The following is a 16,888-nucleotide window of genomic DNA, read 5'->3' as shown; positions in this document are numbered from 1 at the left end:
CTTAATACATCAAACCACAAGCTATGGGATCCACCAGGTACTATACACTCCTCTTCCTCTTCTAGCCTAATTCCTACTGAAGAAAACGTATCTGCCTCAGAAGGGGGCATTACATGCTAGAGCAATCCCTGACCTAACCCAGTAACCTCTAATTTAGGCGTAGCATCACTGAAGCACTAAGAGCAACATTAAAGTACCTGCAAAATGCAAGAGCTCCTGCAATGTGAGAATGTCCTGGAGCAGAAGTACTACACTTGAATTCCTCTTCAGGGCAGAGTTGCACTTACCAACACAATGCACACAGCATGAGATTCCTGTGGGAATTCAGGAACACCAAGGATAGCAACCTCACCCAGGAAGTAATCAAGAGCCAGACCTCAAATAGGCCAACCACAGCATGCCACATTGCTCACTTCAGGATATGAATGAACACAACACAGAGATCACAAAGCTAGAAGACATTTTACCAGGATAACCCTACATAACGCCCCTCCAAGCACACTTGTTACCTCAATGCCAGGTGCCAGAGCACCACCATCCCTGAGCTAGCACACTCTGTAGTGCGCATACCCAGCATCACAGCACCCACTTTTGCACCAGGCAAACCAAGGAAATAGCTCCCCATACATATCCCCCACATTTCCTCTAGGCAAACATGGACTCCATCTCCTGTCAAAGGGTCCATCATAATCTATGTGGTGACACATTTCCCTTCTATATACAGCCCTAAGCTCTCCTCCTTTTTAAGCATCTCATCTATTTGGACTTCGACACAAATGTATCATGACTATTATCACATTTCAGGTGAACAACTACAGCAATGACATCCCTCTTTCTTCTGCAATTTTTTTTTTTTTTAAAGCAATGTATCAGAATTGTCCCTGTGTGCTGGCCAGCCCCCCTTGCAACACAATGGCTGTTCATCATGATAACACCACATCCTTGCAACCATTGCCAAGGTAGGGGACTGGATAGTTGTCAATATGGGAATGGAGGGGTTTGCTGTGGCTGTCTTATTCTGGAGAAGAAAAAGGAGAGCAACTCTCCTTTTCTCCAGCTCTTAATGTCCCTACAGTGTCTTTCTCCTGGAGGAAGGGTGGCAATCAAGACTTACTGCAAGCCTGCTCTTCCACTTAGACCAGCATTTTTTAGCAGCAAGTTTTCTAGAATTATAGAATCATTTATCTTGGAAAAGACCTCTAAGACCATCCAACGATTAAACTAGCACTGCCCAGTCCACCACTAAATTCCTCCTTTTGGTCTACAGCTTTGGACATGATCATTGAGCAGTACCTATCCAGGACAGAAACGCATACAAACTCAAAAACCCTGGCCCAGAAAGTTTTGGGACTTCCCTAATTTATTACAAAATGCTCTCTGGCCCCTCACTCACTTCCTGGTACACCTTCTGTCTGTGCAATACATCAGGAATGGGCACCATCTCATCCTGTACTACAGTCAGGTGCTCAGTGGAAAGGTCAATAGTTTGAACCCTTTGAAAATTTGTCAACAGTGACAAGTTGGCACAAGGGCTCTAATTACGAGGTAGTGGTAGGAAACACAGGTACAGCTCCAAATAAGACCTCAGTCAGTTTTTGGAAAAGGTGACCCCTTTTGATGTGCATTTTTCAGAGTGCTCAGTGGCCAGCGACCAGGCCAGGAAGCAGGTGCTTGCACAGCAGGCAGATGCTGACAGCCATGCAGTCTGTCTGTGCCAGCACCCCAGCACATGGCTCCACCACAGACAGACCTCTGCAAAAAATCCTGACTTCACTGGAGTTATCTTCTGTGAAGATGATCTAAAACAGCAGCTAAATCCTTGAGGATTCCTTTTTTCTCTGCAAATACCTGCCAGGACAAGAAGGTGAAGCCAAGGATGTAACAGAGTCCAACAACAAAAAAACAAGTATGACATTTTCCACCTGTTTCACTAGATCTTCAGACTGTCTCTAATTGCCTTCTGTTCACAGCACAGAGGAGATGCTGCATGAAAAACAGAAGCACAGGGGGCCTCAGGTGTCAACACACAGCCCTGCCACACATCAGGACATGTCCCAGGGCAGTGGGAACCAGCACTGCCACATTCATCCCTTTACCCTTCCCTCATACCAAGAGGACAGCAAGGGATGGCAGGGGGAAAGCTATCTCCATCCAGCTCTTTTGCTCTTTCCCCATACACTCTGCAACACACACAATGAATCACTGCAGTATTCCTTCAACTGGGAGAAAAACCATGAAGTTGAACAAGGTAAAGGAAGTAACAGAAGACACGCACAGGAAAAAAAGAGCAACTTCTGGAAAGAACACAAATATGTTTTTCAGAAAGAAAGGCTCAGGGCTTTTTAGTTTATTTTGGATAATTATTTTTAACTGCATAACATGTTCAAAAAGTATTATACTTGGAATTGAACAGGACATCTATTTTTAAGTATTATTCATTCAGTCACAAGTCATCCCCAGAGACAAGACAAATAATAATAAATCAATGTCTCCAGCAAGCACAGAGTCACCCTGGCTGTAAATTAGCCTAGCTGACCATTTGATGTTGCATTTTATGTTCATTTTTTACATGCACCCCTGGATTGTATGTGCCACAAACCTTTCTAATACAGGCACCTCTTCAGACTCAAGATCCCACATTTTAAATCCAGTTAAATGCTCCAAAGCATGTTCTTTCAACCCAGATTCTGCCAGCCAAACCAGCTACATATGTTGAGGCAAGTTTGTACACTCAGACAGACAACAATCTAATATATTTTATCTTTATAAACTGGAGTCTCAATTTGAGAAGTAAAATATCCCAGTCTCACAAGTGATAGTAGACCACCACTAGGGCTAACAGGACACAGATGAGCACAGAGTTTGCCTCAGTCCAGTACACACTTTTCCAGTTTGTTCCATCTATTTTCAGGACTGTAATTTATACAGTGTGACACATGAAAAAGGCACATTACCACCAAGAAAATGTCCCACTTGATGCCTCAGACATGCCTGACCATGGGATCCCATATTTTCCCCTGCACTCCTAGCATTAATTTCACTGTTTCGCCAAGAGGGAGAATGAGTCTCAAACTTGCAAGGGTTAATCACCCTCCAAAAGCAATCCATTTTGCAAGGCCAGGTATTGTTCTTTCATCCTATTGCACACACCCTTACCTAAGGGAAGGAAAAATGCTTGAGTGAACACACTTCCTTTTCCTTAGATCATGGTACTCTACAACACACAAAAAGCTGTCACACCACAGCCCTGTTGTGCACCTTGCTCAAAAATACCTGATCTCATAAACCAGAGAGTTCAGGGGTTTTTGATTAGACTTAGTCTGTTTGTTTTTCAAAGTCAGAAAAGCCTGTCTATGTTTTCTTCAAGGAGATGAACACACCCAATACTGTTACTCACTATGTAAGCAAAGTAACTACTATCTTTCACTAATGATGAAATATTTAACACTGTCTGCTGAGAAGGGGAAGTTACTCACCATGTAGTGACAGAAAACTCACTCTAGCAGATTGCAGGTAGAGAAGGTCTCAGTCAGGAAATTCTCAGCTCAAAGATTTGGAAGACAGCCTTAACAATCTAGTATAGAAATTATTTCTCCTCTTAAAACAAATAGGAACAATAAAATACAGTTTACATGGAATCCATCAACTTCAAGTTTCCCAAGTTTTAGCAACCACTTACTTCATTGTAGCCTAAATGAAAACCTTTCTAAAGAGCTACTTTAGGTTAAAAAAGAAAATCTAAAATTTGGTTTCTCAGGTCCATGCCTCACTTCTCTCCAGAGAAGGCTCTACATAAAGACCCTAAGAATTCAGTCCTGAGTCTTCATAGCAGGTTCCCATGCTCCCTCCTGCTACAACGTGTAAGAAAGATGAAGACAGTGCATTAATCCTTTAGGCATAAAAGGGCTATTGTCCAAACTCTGCAGAGGTGTCATTCAAGGAGAGGCTCTGCAGGAGGACTGAAGTAACAGACACCACTGCGGCTGATGCAGCAGTCACTCCATCCCTGCATCTCAACAGCTCTCTAAGCTTTGACTGATCTAGGTTGGGTTTTTTTGGGTAAGAAAGTACAAGAAAAGCATATACACGGAAACAAGTTTTCCAAGTAGAGGTATGATGCACCTGGGCATTGGAAGCTTCTTGCAAGCACTGGTGTATACTTGCAAAAACTTGACCTCTATGTTTCACATGTTGCTCTTCGCTGGGGAGGTGAAAGAAGAGAGCAACAGGGTTCTGGAGCAGCAGCAGTGCAGAACATCGGGTTAGGAGCCTGATATCTACATGGACACTGTAAAACACTTCACTAAAATTATGAATAGCAAAGTTCTTTCAATCTCCTTTCTTTCAGTACTGATTCTCCTGTAACCAAGGAACTTCCAGTTAACATTCAGAGGGCAAATAATGAATTTGAACTGGGTTTCAATAGCCTTGAAAATAGAAATAATTCCAACACAGAATGGTATTATTTCTGACACTAGACAAAACTCCATTTGAACTCTTCCCTTCCCTTTCTCCTTTTCCATTTTTAACATACTGTTTGTGCACTTAAGTATAAAACCACTTCTACATTAATACAATTGTCAACATTTAACTTGCCCTGTCAAGAAAACAATGTAATCTTCCAAAACATGTTTCACAACCTTAATAAATCTTCAAATGTTTGGTGAAACCAGAACAGTGGTTGGCAGGGGTGGGGGTGGGTGTTTCTTTCAAAACATCCTTTTGTCCTGAATTAGCGCAATGCTCCCAATCTCAGTGTGCCAGTGAAACACAGCATCTTCACCAGCAAGTACCTGGGCACTGTGCATGTGACACTGTCAAACGGAGTATTCCTCTGCACAGATTATAAAGTGTGTAAATGTAGTTTTTTGAGTACAAAGACCAGAGTGAACACTTTAATAACTCTCTGATTAAACTTAATAATCTCTAGTCTAAGTGAAAAGTGTATTAACTAAGTTAAGAATTTTTTTTAAAGCTCAATAAATCAAACCAACAAGTTCTAAATTGGGCACAACAGCCAGGTCTAAGAGAAAAATTCCCAAGCATAGAGGAACAGCACTCAGAGCAAAGTAATTACACATCACTGTACCAGAGAGAACAAAACTATATTCAGAAGGACACCACCAGACTTTCTTGACAAAAGACTGTGGAAGCTGAAAGATGCATGATGTTAACACAATATGTTCCCGTGAATTTCTACAAGAAGTCTCATCCAAGAACAAGACGTACATGTAGAAGAAACCAGGAAAATAAGAGTGATGAACTCTCTCTGGAAACGATTTTGCTGACCATAGCTGTTGTTCATTATAAAGCTATAACAGAAGTAAAAGCCTGGAAAGAAGCAATAGAAAGACTTTGGTCTGCTGGCATTTAACTACTACTTTATTTATTCTCTTCCATTAATACAATAATATTTTATATTATAACTACTAAAACAACACAGAAACCAAAAAACTTTGCTCTATTCCCAGTGTCCTCCCATAAAATGTTCAAATAAATCCCCATTTGTTATTCATACACAGACTGCTGCTCTTTGCTCATCCAGGATAATGTGGTAAATTAAGAACAAAAATAGCTGGCAAAACATTTCAGAATTTACTCATCATACCACTTTTCTCTCATCAATAATTTGTAACATAGCATTTTCCATCTTTGGTTCTCTGCCATTATCTAAATTGGGGGGTTGTGGGGGGAAAAAAACACACTTCAGTGTTAGGAAATAAAAGCAGAGTACATGGGAACTAACAAAAGTTATTTGTGGAATGAATTACATAGACCCATCAAAGCATGGTTTAATTGCATGTTTCTCCACAGCTAAATGCATAAGCTGTTGACTGTCCTCACATGTTTATCTAATTCCACTACAAAAATCTTTCCGTTTTTGGATAGTAGGTGCACTTCATTTACAACAAGGTGATGTTGAAGTCCAGAAAAGAACTTCATGATCAATTTATGGCTGAAAAGTACTGCTGTACATTCCCTATAATGATCATCAAAATAACCTTAAGAATACATAACATACCTAATCTCTGTCACATAGCCAGATCCTTTCCTCCCATCATGCGTCCTGTGCTTTTGAAATAGAAGTTGGCTTTTTACTGAAACACACAGACATCATATCCCACCAGATAAGAGATTCAACAGCTCTTCACCACTTCTTCCATATCCAGCAGAAGATCCACACACCTGAAAAGATGCTAGGCTGCTAGAGAATGCTTCCCCAGCACAGGAGCTGCCTCCTTACAGGAGGAGCTACAATTCAGCTACTCTCAATTAATAACTCTCACGTTATTCCTCTCTGGCATCTCAACATGTTTGATGGTACATCTGTCCCATGCAATCAACAGATGAATGAATACCTAAAAAATGCTTTTTATTAGGCAGGAACATATTTCTGAAAGAAACCTTCACAAAGTCACTGCCACAGCTGTAGATGTATCCACTGATAACCAGCCTCCTCTGCATGGCTGCTGCTCTCATCCAGAGCTGGTCAGGCTGCCAGAGGGAAGATGCAGCCCAAAACACACCCAAACTCAACCCCGCCCTTGGCTAAAGGAACTGCCCACACCCTCTGTTAGAGCTGACCATCTTCCATGAGCTCCCCACTGACAACCAGCTCCCAGCCCTGGCCCAGCCTCTGCAAGCACCCGTGTCAATGTCAGTGGTCCTCAGCTGCTAGGATATGCACCTGGAGTCAGGGGCAGTGACTCTGTACCAACTCCTACCTGCTGGTCCCACAGATAAGTGACAACAAAATATAACTGCAAGCATTTGGATTTCAGTTTATTTCCTTTTTTTTGGCTTCACTCAGGGCTGAGCCAATACTCAAATTTTCTCCTTTTATTCTCTCCAAGGCAATATCAGGTGGATGTCTTTTCAAAAAGGCTCAGAGACATCATATCCTAATAAATAAATAACTGGCAGTTTGACTCCTCCTTCTCAATGACCCACGTTTCACCGACTTTGCAGCTGGGTATATTTATAGATCAGTAGCTACTTGCCTCATTCTCAAAACTAAAGCTTGCAACAGAGCCCTACCATTGATTCTGTCAAACCCACAGGTTCCAACAGACTGTTCTATTTCCTTAGGCTGCCATTTCTGTTGCTACCTTTAAAACTTCCAGCTTTCTTCTGAGAATATACTGTCACTTTCTGAAATTACAGCTCAGCTGCATCCCCAGAACACACTGGGAGAGGGGAGAAAGATATAAAACAGACTTCTGACAAGGTACAGGGCACTGTAACTTATTCTTTCATCAACACAATAAGGAGTCAGACAATGAAACTCCTCCCTCCCACCTCACAATGTTTAAACCCTATTATTAATTTTTCAGACTGTTAGTAAGGCATCCAAATAAATGCAGTTCTCCACAACTTTGTGCTAGGAGTACCTCAGTTTGCAAGGAAAGTGGAACCAGCTGTGTTTTTCTAAATGTGCATTTTCCTTTGAAGGAGGGATACCGTGCAACACTTGAAAAGCAGATGATGCAGGCTCCGAGCACACCAATCCACCCTGCTACCTGGCAGCAGAGCAGCTACACTGTCCTGACACAACATCAGTTCAGCTCAAGCCCACGTCCTCTTCCCCTTCCATGCCTGCATTGATGTACCTATTCCTTATTTGTATTCAAAACATTTTAATAACAATACTTCCCTACTCTTCCCTGCTCACAAAAGGCAGCCGCAACACACACCATGGATGAGTGATTCTGCTATGACAAACACTCTTAAGGGAAAATCAAAACTAGGAGCAGTTACTCAGATGTGTTAACGCAGCCCAGCTAATTCTCTGCTAAGCTGCCCAATGGAGTGAGCCCATGATAAATATTTTCATGCTGCTGTATGAGAGTCTTCCTTCTTTCCTGAGACCTGAGGGGAGGAGGGGGGCATGGTGCTCCAAAGGGTGCTGGGAAAGGCATGGAAAGAAACCCCACATAGCCTCTAGTTTGCCTCTTACCTAGGCACCCCTTCTCCACAGGATCCTCATCAGTGAGGGGTTCCCTCTCCACACCAGCTTTTAGACCTCTTTAGGAACATTTAACACACTACACACAGTGCCTCACACAGCAGCTCTTGCTCAGGGTTATGTCTTCCTTTCCTGGCACAGCGCATGCAAATGAACGGGTTGCTTTTATGGTTTGCGTTTTGGGTTGGTTTTTTTCCCCTCCCTGAGGAGCCTCAATTTCTATTCCAAGGCAGAGTCGTGCTTCAAACACACGGAGCAGCATATGTTATTTCTTCACCTACCAATCAAGATGCTAGAAGAAACCAGCCTGGTACTTCTATATCTGTCATTTCATAAATGCTAGGCAATACCCTAGAAATGTCTTCATCGCAGCATCTGATCTGTCCCCAGCAGACAGCCCAAGAAAAGGAAGCTATACAGCTGACAGAAAGGAGCCAGGCTACAGCAACCCAAAGGCTTAGTCTTAAAGTCAATTCAGTGGCTAGAAACAAGGAGAGCAAGTTTGTCACTCGTCTTTAACACCATATCTGCACAAATGTCCCTGAAGAGTTCACACAGTGCAAATCTGGCTACACCAACTCTGCATCCACTTGACAGAATCCTGAGAGTCCACAGGCAACTATGACAGCCCCTAGCAGTTTCACACCAATAGAGCCAAAATGCAAAAGAACCAGCACATTTGGCCTGTAGTTATCTGGAAGCGAGAGACACAACTAAAGGAACTGGTTCCAAAGGCAATCTGTGGCATCATGGGGCAGCGAGACCCCAGGAGCTCCCCAGGAGCCAAGCAAGCATTGCTTCAGAGGGACAGACAAAACAGCAGCAGTTCTCAGAATAAGTTTTGGACTTCGGAGCAAGGCTAAATTACAGTTTCTCAAAGCAGTCTTTCAGTCAAATATATTTGAGGAGAATTAAGTTCCCTTCAATTTAGAGAGAGCTTATATCTTAAAATGCACCAGAGGCACAATCTTCTAAAAATGTTTTTCCTGCTATGTCTTACTGTTTAATTATATATTACCATTTCAAGCTACCATGACAGATTTTAAGTGAGTTTGTCTTTTTTCCATAATTAATCATAGCAAAGACTCATCTGTTTTTCAAGACCGTGATGACAGCACTGTTTTCACCACTGTAAGGCAATCATCCCACAGCATTCCTTCCCGAAAGCTACTGCAATGAGAAAAGCTCACCTATCTGCACAAGATGCCTTTCAAAGATATAAATCAGCTCCACATACATTACTTCACACTACAGGGAAGTTAATAAAAAGGAGAACTGCTTTTCCATAGCAAGCCATTGTACAGACACACAAGCACAGTACAGGCTAATAATGCTAAATAATACAAATTATAAATATATAACCCCAGCATAACCATCCAGGAAAAAGTAAACCCACTAAACACCACTCAGCCATCAGCATCCACCACTGGTACAGAAAAAAGGGAGGCAAACAGATCGTTGGTCTTTCTGAGAACAAAAAGCAGCTTCCTTTATAAACTCAATAACCACAAGTTATTTTATAGGCAGCTTTGGTCACCATCAAATATTATTCTGAGTGCAGAAGAGGTCTCTTCAAAGATTACCTGTAGCTACATGTAGATCAGTACTAACAGACTATGTAATCAAGGAGGAGCCATATCCAAAGCAGAAAACAAATACTAATTGGACAACAGGAAAAAGTCTTCCTTCTTTCATCCCAAGTCACAGAAGTGACATTAAGGGCATAGAAAGTCTCTGCTCTGGAAAAAAAATCAAGCACTCATCACTTGTAACAGATTATAGCACATTCATTTAAAGTTTCTTTGCTGACCACTGAAGGAAAAAAAAGTGTTTCCAATATAATCAATAACATACAGAGATGCCCATTCAAAGTGTTTTATCCTTCATCCTTTTAATTTGAGAGGAAAGAACAAATGAGATACTTGCAAAATTACTTTTTCCCATCTGTGAAATCCTATGGCAAGTCCCCACTTTTTTTTTAAGTGACAAATGGAAATCCTGTTAATTTATTTTGATTGGTCTACAGAGAAATCACGATTTTCTGCAGTTCTCCTAAATCCTTCATGTGGCACACTGGCAGCTGCCCAATTACAAGTCTAAGAAAAAATTACATAGCTTGTTCTGCTAATAAAAACAAGCATAGCTGGGCTCCACACAGCCCTGAGCAGGTGTAAAACTTTATGTGTCTTAATACAGTCTCATAAGAGTGACTTTAGATCAAAGCTCAATAAGTACACTGCCTGTACTGACAGTGCCACCTTTATGGCTTTCTAGCTACTTCACAGTTTTAGAAAGCAAGATAACTAAAGCAACAGCTACTACAAAAAAAAAAAAAAAAAAAAAAATTCAGTTGACAGGCTGCTAAAGACTAAAGTTTACATTTGTATCAAAATATTTAGAACCATTTTTACTAGTACCACTCTTTGTTAAGGCCTGACCCAGAAAGATTCTGGCATTTCAAATTATAATTTCCTTCCAAGTTGTTACAAGAAAAACAACAAAAAAGACTTAGCCATAGATCTTAAACATCACATCTAGAACGTGAATGGTTTTAAATAACCACAACATCCTGACAGCTTGGTGATCTGTTCAGAAGAGATGAAGACAAACATTGAAATAAACAAACAGAATTGCCCAGGAGAGCACAGAGAAAGTCATTTTTACACAGAACATTATACATCTATCTTTTTATTTACAAGAATAGAGTAAACTGTTTTCAGTATGCTTATTTAAAAATGCATAGGAATAATACACACTCAAAAAATATTATGACATATTAAATCACTTGATCACATATTAAACCATGCAGAGTTTTTCACCTACAGTGTTTTTTGTATTTTATTTATTCAGTGAAAATATTCAGTGCACATTTGCATGTGCTCCCTAAACGAAATGTTAAGAGTCTTCCCACATCACTGGTGCTAGGAACTTACAGAGCAGCAAGAAACAGAGCAGCCTATTTTCTGTGACAGCAAATTATTGTCTTTTTACGATCTCTTGAGTCTCAAAAGCCATACAGATGCCTTAGCTACCCCAAATATTAGTAACTTATAACACTTCTTCTGCATTTCAAGTCATTTAGACTGAAGAGCATTTCATGCTGGAGAAATCTTCCCCCAAAAAACCCCCTCAGTTTTCTGTTCTAAGCATCAAAATTAGCATTCTCTTTCCATAATATCTAGGAAAATTAAAATATCTTCTCCTCAGTCCTGACAACTAGTCTTTAATTTGCTGTCATCTGTACTTCAGAAAACTTCAGTCCTTTCATTAGGAAAACCCTCCCACAGATTTACTTGTAGTGAATGGTTCAGATCTGAGCTACAGTAGTACAGTAATTTATTTGAAGAAATCACATAACCAGATCCAAACCAGCACAGTAATTAGAAAAAAAATATTCAAGATCGGTCATCACTCACTATCTTTAAATTAATGCACAAGTCTTTTAGCCTTGTATTCAAATTTACAGCATTTTCTCATGCCATTGAAGAAATTCAACATGGTTGTAACAGGAAATTTACAATCATCTGCCCCAACCAAAACAACAGAACTTACTGCACAATTTGTTCATTCATGAAAAACCTCCAACACATCCACATTTCCTCACACACCTTATAAAACTGTAGTACTTATATACACACATACAAACGGTCTGCAAGCTATCCCCACACTCAAGGCCCATAAAGATACTGACTACACACTTACAATCAAATGAAGTTATGTCCAGAGTAACAGCAGAAAAGAAAAAACACTACAGAATTCAAAAATAAAAACCCACAAGCATCTGTTTCATAAACTGCTCTTCCAGAAGAGGAAGACTCAGAAAGCAAAGGTCTAAGAAACAAACTATTCAAACACCAATGGGATCCAGATCAAACCCACATCCTATGTAATCTGACCTATCAAATCTCAACCAACTGAAGATCTACAGTTTTTAACATGTGGAAAACTTTTTTAAAACACCCAAACTACCGCTAGGTTTGCTAGATATCACAGCAAAATCTTTTGATAACAGGAACATTTTGCATGTAAGAAATGCACAGCCTCAGACTGTGAGGCTGAGGAATCCAGCATCCAGTCTCTGAATGGAGAACAAATTTCTACCAAGGTTTAAACAACTCTCAGCTGTCCCTCCAAAACCTCTGCTCTCCCCCGGCTAAGGGACAGTACCTCACTACCCAACATCCATCAGAGCCTCAGGAGACCCCAACTCACTACAACCAAACAAAATCCACGTTTTCGTAATAACCTTCAGATCTGTTACACGAATGTTTTGCTGGAGGAAATGCCTGAGTGAGTAGCCTTAAACAACTGTTTTACATTAAGGAGGAAGCACATTAATTTACTGCATGAGTACTACCGCGATGCACTTACACGAGGTACAATGTTGCAGCCACAGTTTCCATTTTCAGTGTCTGAGAATAAACACTAAAGCCACCAACACTACGTTGCATAAGAGCACTTCAGGCACATAGCTATTTACGAAAGTAGAGGTAATTATGATGCCAGAGGTGGATCCCAAATAAACACACTTGACTAATACTGACAAAAAAACCCAAAACAAAACAAACCCTGAGATGTACAATTACTGTTACTCAGTAACAGTAGGGGAGCTGCATGAACAGCCTCAATCACTAGCTGTACTACCAACATATGCCAAAAAAAAACCACTGGACAAAGGTGTTGTTTAAAAATGTCAGCTGATATCAGAAGGTACGGGTAGAGGAGAAAAGAGGAAAACACCGTTCCCCTCGACAATTTACCTGATCTCGACTTGATGATGTCGCTGAACTCGCTGTGTCCCCCGCCAGGTCCTTCCTCCTGCTCGGAGACACGGGCCATGCTCGTGGGCTGCGGTGTGCCACGCACGGAGCCTAAATCCGCTGGGAAAAGGCTCCCATGGAGGGCCACGGCTCAGCACCTACAGCACAGGACCAGGAGCAGAAAGGCACGGTAACTCCCCGGGCTATGCCAGGTGTGACTCCGCGTGCGATGGGAGGGATCGAGGCTTGCTGGCCATGCCCACGCGAGTCGCGGGGCAGCCGACCTGCCATTCGCTGTGCCCCTGCAGAGGGACACCTTATGGAGCATTTAAAAAGTGGGATGGCCCTGAAGGTGCAGCAGCACAGCTAAATCCTCAGCCGCGAAAGCCAAGCTTCACACACCCTTGGGCGACAGGGCGCCCCGTGCCCAGCCGTGACCCCCGGAGGAGCAGGACACGGCTCTCGCCGCGACACCACCGCCACCACGGGTCCCCCGGCTGGCACCGAGCGGGACAGCCCCGCTCGAGGGGTGGCACAGCGAGGGAGCTCCGCTCCCGCCGCGCTGGGGTGTGTGCCAGCAGCAAAGGGGCACAGGCAGGCGCGCCGCCCCGGCCGGCCCAGGGCGCGACAGCCACGTGTGGGAGAAGCCACGCAGCCCCTCTCGCGGGTGGGGGGAGCGGAGCTCCGCGGGGCAGGCCCCGGGCACGGCCGCCCCGGCAGAGCGGCCGCCGCCCCCGCTCCCCCGGCGGGGATTTTGACCCGGCAGCCGGCCGGGCGTGCCAGCACCTCCTCCCCGCGGGATGCGCGGCCGCAGCAGCGGCGCCGCCGCCCTCGGGCACCCCTACGGAAGAGCGGCTCCTCGCCCCGGCTCCCCGCCCGCAGGTGCGCCCGCGACGTTCCCGGAGCTGGGGAACAAACTTTCCCCGCCGAGCCCCTCCCGGTGCCGCGGTGCCGCCGCCTCCCCGCAGAGCTGCCTCGCTCCCAGAGCTGCCGGGGCAGCCGCCGACAGCAACTCTCCCCGGCCGCCACTCACCCCTCGGGCACGGCGGCGGGAGGGGCCGCGCTGCCCCACGGCGCTGCCCGGCTCCTGCTCGCACCCCGTCCTCCAGCAGCGACTCCCGCGGCGCTGCGCTGGCGGACCCACAACTTTCTGTGCGAGCCGCCGCCGCTGCCGTCCGTCCTTCCCCTTCTCCTCCCCTTTCTTCCCCGCCCTTCGCGGCCCGGCCCTGCGGCGGCCCCTCCCTCGGCCCCGGCGCCCCCTTTGTTGGCCGGGCCACCGCCGCGGGTGCGGGAGGGCCGCCCCGGCCGCGGCCCCTTCTCGGAGCGAGGGGCGGGGAGGGGCCGGGCCGGCGCGGAGGGGAGGGGAAGGGAAGGGTAGAGAGGGGCGGAGCGGGTCCCGGCTGCGCCCCCGCTGCGCCCCCGCCCGAGGTGATGCGAAGAGTTGTCCCGCTCGCCTCCTCCTCCGGGGCCTTCCCGTCCGCACCTGTGCGCTCCCGCCGCTCCTTGTGCTCCTTTCCCTCCCCGGATAAGCGCAGTCGCGCAGCACTTCGGAGGTGAAGGGCCCCGCGGCCTCCCATGAACACCGAAGTCAGGAAGTGTGACAAAATTTGAGAAGCACTTAGGAAATTTACAAACAGCCGGAAACAACTATCCCAAAATCCGCCTGCTTTGGCTAGGTGTCTGTGTCTCATCTCACGGAGTCACTTGGCAGTTGTCACTTGGCAGTGACAACTCCCGGGTGGTTTTCGGCTGGGCAAGAAAGGAACAGTTACGGATCAGTAAAAATGTGCTGATGCTGGGTGTCTGCAATCATTTTTGATGTATGAACATACATAAATGCTAGTAAAATATTTAGCTGACACTAATTAATTTTTTGCTACATTTGCAATCTGGGAATGAACTTACTCCTGTTTGCACAGGCAAGTAATCCGTGCTCACCTGTACTGTGAGGCTGTAGAACACGTGGCTGTATTTACCTCGATAAGCATTACTCTGAAGTTTCAGCAGTATCAGAGAGAAACTGTAGCTGAGTAATTCCTTGGTGTTACCTACCAGGCCTCAGGCCATGCAGCCCAAAATGTTTTCAAGGTTAGATGCATTCCCAACACCAAGTACTTCACCACCTAAATAAGAAAGGCCAGCGATCTGCAGGAAAGGAGGTACAGAATTTATTAGCCAGCAGAAAGGAGGAAGCACAGGCTTGGCAACATACTTATTCTGTATCTCCAGGTGAACAGAAATTGGTAGCAATGTGAAACAAGGAAGATGTGTCTTTGAAAGTCTTTTTTCTTACCAGTACACAGCTCATAGGTTTACTAGGCACTACAGATAACAAGAGTAAACAATGACTATGTGCATGTTAGCCTAACCTAACTTTGATATTTAACCTTACTTTACTATTTCCCCCAAGGAAAAAAGAGATTCCTCAAAGAAACAAAACCTGAAACCTGTAAATTATTATTATTGTAATTCTAACTGCATTTAACATTTTTTTTCCCTCAACCTTTGATTGGTGCAGTACATGGGATACAGGGACTGGGTCTTTTGCTTCTGTATTGCAGGATGGAAGGCCTTGAAGATAGTGTGCTACATTTTTGCATTTCAAAGAAGCCTAAAAACAAAGATGCCTAGTCTGGATCATTCCATAGCTTTTCTTGGTGATTCAGTGCAAATTACTTAATTCATCCTTGATCTGCTTAATCCAAACCACTGCATGAAGTCATTAATGGTTCTTACTTATACAGGGATAATAATAATGTGTCGAAAAAAATTGGATGACTGGAATTGTGAATCTGTTGAGAATTGCAGCTCATAGACGACAAACACTGTAAAAACATGGACATCGATACCTATCAGTGTCTAACTGTAAGGCAACACTGAGCAGTACACTGGATTTGTTGGAAAGGTATGGTCTGTGTTTATGCCTATTTATTTACATTACACTGAAAAACCTGTACTGCAAATATAATGTTTGTGGTTAGAGGAGCATCACTTGTTCCCTGCTGTTCTTGACTGGCTTTTCAGCCCCATCCCATGCATTCCCTCTGCATGCTGGATTTTCAATGCCCAGTAACAAACAAACACCCAAACACTGGAAACCCACAACCCAGACCCAGCTGCTTTTCACACACTTCAAGAGACATAAAACCCTGTGTAACCCAGTGCCCACTCAAGAGTCAGCACAGATGGAGACTGTCACTTCCCACTGCTGGGTATCTAGCAGCAGTGCAGGGATAGGGATCACAAAGCACAGCATTGCCTAATGCAGGGAAATGCTAAGTGAAAAAAAAACAAAAAAAACTTTATTTTGTGGGATGCACTGAGGGGATTACACCTTCCACAGAGGTTACCCAAGACCGCTATCATGTAGCAGTAACTTTTATTGCTAAAAGCTGTAGTCAAACTGATAAGCAGGAGGGAAGAGCTGGTATATCCAATTTCACATCTCTGTGTCTAAGTCCAAGGTCCCAATTTTTACAATCTTGCTCTGTAAGCACCTAAAAATTACTTCTCAAAAAGAGACATATTTCAGTTTTATCTTATAGAATTTCATATTTTTTCCTGTTTTAGACAGAAGTATCATCATTATGTTCCTTTGAACTATAAAGTGCCAACAGAAGGGTAATAGAATAATGAGACTGCACACTACCTCAAGGAAGCAAGTTAATTTCTTCCTGGTGCCCATCTCTGGAGCCATCCTTACTCTACTGTTGATCAAAGCCTGGGTTTTCTGAGTTAGTTGTTTAGACTATAGGCTTCTCATGCAATGGCTATAATTTTTATATATACAATTGTATATACATAATATATCATTTTTATAGGGTCCTTAGGCACATCTCCATCAGGGGAAAAAATGAAAATACCCTAACCTTTAATATTCTGTACATGTATATGCTTTAGGTCTCTCTAATTTTTTATTCCAGTGATTGGCACAATTAGAAATTGGTGACTAGCACAATTTTAAAGTCAAACAGCAAAGTCTCCACTCAGTTGTATATGTAAAACCTACATTCACCTACAGACCATTAATATCATGTGGATTGTGTGGCACAGCTTACTTTTCTGTATATGCAGAATAAAATAGGAAAATAAAGGAAAAGTCCATTAACCCCTTAGATCATGTTTAAAAAGATTAAAAGAATACAGAAAAGAAAGGGGACAG

General features: G+C 43.6%; 1 protein-coding gene across 1 annotated transcript in view; it reads right to left on the bottom strand.

The window, feature by feature from the left end:
- Window positions 1-14,041, bottom strand: part of UTRN (utrophin) — a 341,969-nt gene extending 327,928 nt beyond the window's left edge. The window contains exons 1-2 of the mRNA XM_041423524.1: window positions 13,760-14,041; window positions 12,727-12,884 (exon numbers count right to left, since the gene is read on the bottom strand). Of these exons, the coding sequence (XP_041279458.1) occupies window positions 12,727-12,805 (79 nt within the window). The 5' untranslated portion in view covers window positions 12,806-12,884; window positions 13,760-14,041. The remainder of the gene's footprint in view (window positions 1-12,726; window positions 12,885-13,759) is intronic.
- Window positions 14,042-16,888: the final 2,847 nt, after the last annotated feature.

The sequence above is a fragment of the Onychostruthus taczanowskii genome, unplaced genomic scaffold, assembly GCF_017590055.1.
Source record: "Onychostruthus taczanowskii isolate IOZ18803 unplaced genomic scaffold, ASM1759005v1 scaffold78, whole genome shotgun sequence".
Classification (NCBI taxonomy): domain Eukaryota; kingdom Metazoa; phylum Chordata; class Aves; order Passeriformes; family Passeridae; genus Onychostruthus; species Onychostruthus taczanowskii.
This window is presented reverse-complemented; position numbering and strand designations above follow the sequence as displayed.